This window comes from Atta colombica, unplaced genomic scaffold (genome assembly GCF_001594045.1).
Source record: "Atta colombica isolate Treedump-2 unplaced genomic scaffold, Acol1.0 scaffold29, whole genome shotgun sequence".
Classification (NCBI taxonomy): domain Eukaryota; kingdom Metazoa; phylum Arthropoda; class Insecta; order Hymenoptera; family Formicidae; genus Atta; species Atta colombica.
In genome coordinates, this window is record NW_017259392.1 from 1183399 (window position 1) to 1190066 (window position 6668).

Sequence of the window (6668 nt, forward strand, 5' to 3'; positions counted from 1 at the left end):
TTATAAACTAACTTTAAATACTTATAAGTTAAAAATCATTTTACTTTTGAAGCCTCTATTATTATTTCTGGATTCTTTTGAATATTCTAGATAAAAATCCTAATACAAAAATGTCGAGGCTACAATAGTTTTTGAATTATAATTCATTAAAGATAGTATGTAATTCGAAAACTATTAGCCTCGATATTTTTATATTAGGATTTTTGTCTCAAAATTACCTCTTAAAAGAATATATTCTTAAGAGGAAATGCAGTAATTGTGAGTATAAAAATACACTATAGAAAATAATACAAGTACAAGGAAAGCACGTACTAAATACATATAATTATCTTGAAGGGCTGGTAATATTTGTACTTTCATATTGGAATGATCTACTGTTGCATTTAGACTATGCGATCTGCCATTGACAGAAGCACTCTTTGCTGAAATATTACAAATAAATAATTTATAAAATGTATGCACATATAACTTTTGGATGAGCATGATTTATCTGATATACTTTTATAAATTTGAAAATATTGATTAAATATTTAGATGTAAGATAAAAGAAACAATAAAATAAATTAAAGAATGTAATATGCAAGGCAAAATACTGATACTAATGGTAGCAGTAAACACACAATAATGTACATACGGTAGCTACAGCACAAGGATGTCAAATGCAAACGGACAAATATATAAAACATACCCCTGAAATACAAAAACATAAGTTTATTTTCAAGCCATGTTGGACATACACGTAATGCAATTTGACGAAACATGATGACAAAAAAATTCAGTGCCTCATTTATTTTGTGCGCACTCTTGTCACTCTTTAGGCCTGTTCTTTTTGGCTGAACTTTGCATCAGTTCATTTTTCTTTTTTTTTTCCTCTTGAAGAGAGAAGGAAGAAATATGAACTGGTGCAAAAGTTCAGCTAAAAAGAACAAGCCTTTTGCTACCTGCCTAATAACGTATAGTAAGTAAAAGGCTTATGCTACTTTGATATACCTTTAAGCCAGAAACACAATTAAAAGTAGAGAGCACAGGAATGCGTTCAGGAATTACATCCAGATGACTCTAAGCTATAAGTTACGTCACGTATATTATAGCAAAAATCATCCTATACTCTGTTCAACGAGAATAAGTGCATCCTGAGAGGTGCATCCAACGAGAAAATAGGTTTGGTCTATATTTTTAGATCTAATAGAATATGCTAATCAGATGCAAGAGCTCACTAATCGCTCAGTGAACAGTCGTGCTTCTGGACTCATTGATCTCGGTTTACGCATAGCAATGTAACGCTATACAATGCTAAGACCTATGCATGAATTTTCGTCCGATCTACAATAAAAGAATGAGGCCGGATTCACCTTACGGAAAAACGGAAAGCGGAAAAGCGGAAAGCGGAAAAGTGGAAAGCGGAAAAGCAGAATCCATTTTTGACTAGAAAAGCTGTGACGAATTGAGACAGTTCAGATACGTAACACAAGAGGATATAATGGTCTGATACCTAACCTAATACTTTAGTACACCGATTTCGTTCACGATCGCCGAGAAGGAAGCACATGTGGATTTTCATTGACAGGATATGCGAAAAGTTTAATTTTGACTTACCTAATTGACATGTTTCTTCTTTCTTTTGTTTAACATTTGATATCTATTCTTAAGATACACGTTGCAAGCCAGGAAGTGTTATCATGTCAATTTTACCGTGCGGTTGAGCTTGAAAAATTGCTTGGGCCACGCTAAGATAAACCTGATTTAAAAAAAAAAAATCGAATTATTTCGACAGTATTGGTGCTTATTCTATTAAATATTATTTATTTTCATATCTCTACTTATATTTATTTATATTATCTACTTATATTTAGTTATATACCATACAACATGAATCTTCAATTTTAAAATGTTCGATGAAAATCTCTGCTTATTCGACAATAATTCATTTATATTGTACAATGTAAAGCTGTTAATGTATCATAAATGTACTAATGTACATTTATTAGTACATTTTCATCGTCTTGTAATGTTTGTAAGATATTAGTTAAACAAATGCAAATGGAAAATACCTATTAAAAACTCATCTTCCACATTTATCTATTTAATTTACAATTTTAGAAAAAATGAGAATAAAGTAAAAAACATGAATTTCATCAATTTTTCGTCCCTTGTTCTCCATCAGGCTTATTGATATATGATATTAAATTCATGTACTAATATTAGGTGTGTAACTTTGCTTTCGCCGTTTTCCTATAGATGGCTTTAGCGGTAAGTGATTGTCGAAATAAATAGATCATAGATGTCATACAATAAACTTGGGCATTTGTCAACATAACCCCATAAAAAAATTAGTCGATTTGTGTCCCATAAAATTATTCTCGATTGAAAATGTCAGTTTACGAGCCAAATTCTCGTCATTTGCGGGAGGTTTTAATTTTTTCAATATGAAGAAATCTGCGGCTGAGGCTCATCGAATGCTCTCAAATACTTATGGTGAGGCTGCTATTAGTGAAAGAACGTGTCGTGAGTAGTTTTAACGCTTCAAGAACGGTGATTTTGACGTCGAAGATAGCATAGCGGTGAAAGAGAGAAGGTTTTCGAAAATGCAGAATTGGAGGCATTACTTGAGCAAGACTCGTGAAGAAAATCAAGAAGAATTGGCACGATCATTGGGAGTGACTCAACAAGCCATTTCAAAACGCCTCAAAGCCATGGGAATGATTCAGAAGCAAGGAAATTGGGTGCCGTACGAATTGAAGCCGAGAGATGTTGAACGGCGTTTGTTTGCTTGTGAACAGCTGCTTGAAAGGCAAAGACGGAAGAGATTTCTGCATCGCATTGTGACTGGGGACGAAAAATGAGTTCATTACGATAATCCCAAGCGCAGAAAATCATGGGGAGTTCCCGGCCATGCTTCCACATCGACGGCCAAACCGAATATTCACGGCTCCAAGGTCATGCTCTGTATTTGGTGGGACCAGCTCGGCATAGTGTATTATGAACTGTTAAAACCGACTGAAACAATCACAGGCGATCGGTATCGAACGCAATTGATGCGTTTGAGCCGAGCATTGAAAGACACACGGCCGCAATACAACGAGAGACACGATAAAGTGATTTTGCAGCATGACAATGCTCGACTCCATGTTGCGAAAGTGGTCAAGACATACTTGGAAACGTTGAAATGGGAAGTCCTACCCCACCCGCCGTATTCTCCAGACGTTGCTCCCTCTGACTATCACTTGTTTCGATCAATGGCACACGGCCTGGCTGACCAGCACTTCCGGTATTATGAAGAAGTAAAAAATTGGATCGATTCGTGGATAGTCTCAAAAGATGACCAGTTTTTTCTACGCTACCCGAAAGATGGGAGAAAGTAGTGGCCTGCGATGGACAATACTTTGAATCATAAATGTATAACCAGTTTTTTATAATAAAGTCTCGAATTTCGGAAAAAAAACGGCGGAAGCAAAGTTGTACACCTAATAAATAATGAAATTATTATGTTTTTACTTACCTTAATTTTACTTCTGTCTTTTGAAATACTCCGGAAAAAAAATGTTTTATATATAATTATATGTAATCATATATAATTATATAAAAAAAAGTATAGAAAAAGTATAGAAATCCTGAAAAATCTCAAAAAATGTTTTACAGAAAAATGTTTCAAATAAAAGTTGTAGGATTTAAAAAGATCTATTCAATAGTCTCATCAGTTTGACCCTGGCTGGCGTCATTGAGATCAAGTCAAAGTCACCTTGAATTTTTTAAATGGAACACACCTTATTTTTTATTTTTATTTATTTCGCGGATTTCCTCCGTGTCCACATCCATTCTTGGAATGCCAACGTTGAATCTTGCAGTTCACTTCATCAGGGCGGGAAGCAGTCTGATACTCAATGAAATGTTGGCATTCCAAGAATGGATCTGGACACGGAGGAAACCCCCGAAATGCATAATCTTTATATAGCACCCGTGAAAGTCTCAAGAATATTTATATATAATTTTTTAAATATATACATATATAATTATATATAAAATATTTTTTCCTAGGGCTTATGAAGCTAAGTGTTATACGCCACCTGCTATTCAACTGCGGAATTTTCTCAGGAAAATCATAGTGATTTTATATGAGTGAAATCACCTATTATTCTTATATTGTGATCCGATCTGAAGTCATTCTCTCGTTGAACGGAGTATATAGAGTTATTTAGGCATAAGAGGCTCTGCATAATAAGAGTATAGAGAATAAGAATTTCAATCTATCAGAAATTGTGCATTTCACAATACATGATTTCTGATAGATTGAAATTCTTATTCTCTGTTCTCTGTTTCTTTTATTGTGCGCAGTCCTTAATTCCTGAACGCAGCCCAGAGGGAGAAAGGCTGAAATCTGGCGCCCTCACTCAGCAGCCAGAGTGTTCTCCGTCCATATTCAAGAGAAAGCCGCGTGTCTTGTCCATTGCATCTTGATGCCTGTCATGTACGACCTGCAGGAGCCAGCTTCTTAGAATTATGTGTAGCCAACGGCGCCGATGTACCTAGCACTGCGAACGTGCACACTCTCTGCCAAGCACCACAGTCACGTGCGATCCCGAAGACGCAAATATAAGGGAACTGATATATATTCTCGTCGCAATTAGAGAAAATCAACTCCTCTCTCATGAGATCTCGACGAAAGGGTTACCTTGGGGAAAATAAGCGTCTTCACGCCCAATCAACGACATCATCTCCGCTTTTTTCTCTTGAGGACACGTGAAACAACGATTCGGAGTCGGGGACAGGCCCGTGGATCATTAGAACAAAAATATTCTTCTGTATGCCTATAATAATGAGCGCTGGTATTATCATCAAATTACTGCTCGATAAGGAAATAGAATAGAATACTTATCCGTATTTCTCGCTGAAAACATCGGATTAGAAATCGTTGGCAGTTCATTGAGCAACAACCGAAGGTTTGCATAAGAATCTCCGACCATTGCACAAACACCACCATCAATATCATCTCGAGATAGAAGCGCATATAGAGTTTCTCGCGCGAGGATCTCGGGCATTTTTTCGCTTATTTTTAGCTTATTCTGTTATTCTTTAGATTATTCCTCCAGCAGTACAGTAAGCACTTGGAAATTTTCGATCTCTGTAGCTCAGTCTCAACTAAGTCTCAACGGGAAACTTAGAATTTTCACGACAGCATAGTCTCAGTACTTATAAAATTCTTATTCACTATACTTATAAATTTCGCGTAACTTACAATTTCTTGTATTAGGTACAACTTTGCTTCCGCCGTTTTTTTTTCCGAAATTCGAGGCTTTATTGTAAAAAACTGGTTATACATTTATGATTCAAAGTATTGTCCATCGCTGGCCACTACTTTCTCCCATCTTTCGAGTAGCGTACGAATCCCGCGTCGAAAAAACTGGTCATCTATTGAGGCTATCCACGAATCGATCCAATTTTTTACTTCTTCATAAGACCGGAAGTGCTGGTCAGCCAGGCCGTGTGCCATTGATCGAAACAAGTGATAGTCAGAGGAAGCAACGTCTGGAGAATACGGCAGGTGGGGTAAGGACTTCCCATTTCAATGTTTCCAAGAATGTCTTGACCACTTTTGCAACATGGGGTCGAGCATGCTGCAAAATCACTTTATCGTGTCTCTCGTTGTATTGCGGCCGTTTGTCTTTCAATGCTCGGTTCGCATCAATTGCGTTCGATACCGATCGCCTGTGATTGTTTCAGTCGGTTTTAACAGTTCATAATACACTACGCCGAGCTGGTACCACCAAATACAGAGCATGATCTTGGACGTCAAAATCACCGTTCTTGAAGCATTGAAACCACTCACGACACGTTTTTTCATTAATAGCGGCCTCATCATAAGTATTTGAGAGAATTCGATGAGCCTCAGCCGCAGATTTCTTCATATTGAAGCAAAAAATTAAAACCTCCTGCAAATGACGAGAATTTGGCTCGTAAACTGACATTTTCAATCGAGAATAACTTTATGATGCAGACACAAATCGACTAATGTTTCTATGGGGTTATGTTGACAGATGTCCAAGTTTATTGTATGGATACAAAAAGAAGCTCGATGTTTTCTCACGAGTTGAATGTTAAGAACGTGATGGACCGAATTAACATTTGTGATACGCTACTGAAACGGAATGAAATTGAGCCATTTCTAAAGAGAATGATAACTGGTGATGAAAAATGGATCACCTACGACAATTCAACTAAAAAAAGATAAAGAAAGGAGAGAAGGCGCAAGCAATCGCAAAATCTGGATTGACGAGGAAGAAGGTGATGTTGTGTTTGTGTGTGTGTGTGTTTGTGTGTGTGTGTTTGTGTGTGTGTATGTGTGTGGGGTGGGACTGGAAGGGAATCGTTCACTATGAGCTGTTATCGTCCAATCAAACAATTAACTTCCGAACTCTACTGTGAATAACTGCAGAGATTACAACAAGCAAGAGAGGAAGCGGCCAGAATTAATCAAAAGGAGAGGTGTTATCTTCCACCACGACAACGCTCGACCATTAATTTTACTAAAAAATCGCCACGAACTTTTTCTATATCCAATATATATATATATATGTGTGTGTGTGTGTGTGTGTGTGTGTGTGTGTGTGTGTGTGTGTGTGTGTGTGTGTGTGTGTGTGTGTGTGTGTGTGTGTGTGTGTGTGTGTGTGTGT

General features: G+C 36.9%; 1 protein-coding gene across 5 annotated transcripts in view; it reads right to left on the reverse strand.

Annotated features, from left to right (window-relative positions):
- The window catches only part of LOC108689992 (hydroxyacylglutathione hydrolase, mitochondrial), a 2465-nt gene extending 1498 nt beyond the window's left edge, over positions 1-967 (reverse strand). The window contains exons 1-3 of one of the 5 annotated variants that reach the window (XM_018197017.1): positions 783-967; positions 635-690; positions 313-422 (exon numbers count right to left, since the gene is read on the reverse strand). In XM_018197017.1, coding sequence (XP_018052506.1) covers positions 313-422; positions 635-690; positions 783-787 — 171 coding nt within the window. In that variant the 5' untranslated portion in view covers positions 788-967. Of the gene's footprint in view, positions 1-312; positions 423-634 lie in introns of all 5 variants that reach the window. The other 4 variants (XM_018197018.1, XM_018197016.1, XM_018197015.1 and 1 more) reach the window with 4 other exon arrangements.
- Between the last annotated feature and the right edge of the window lie 5701 nt (positions 968-6668).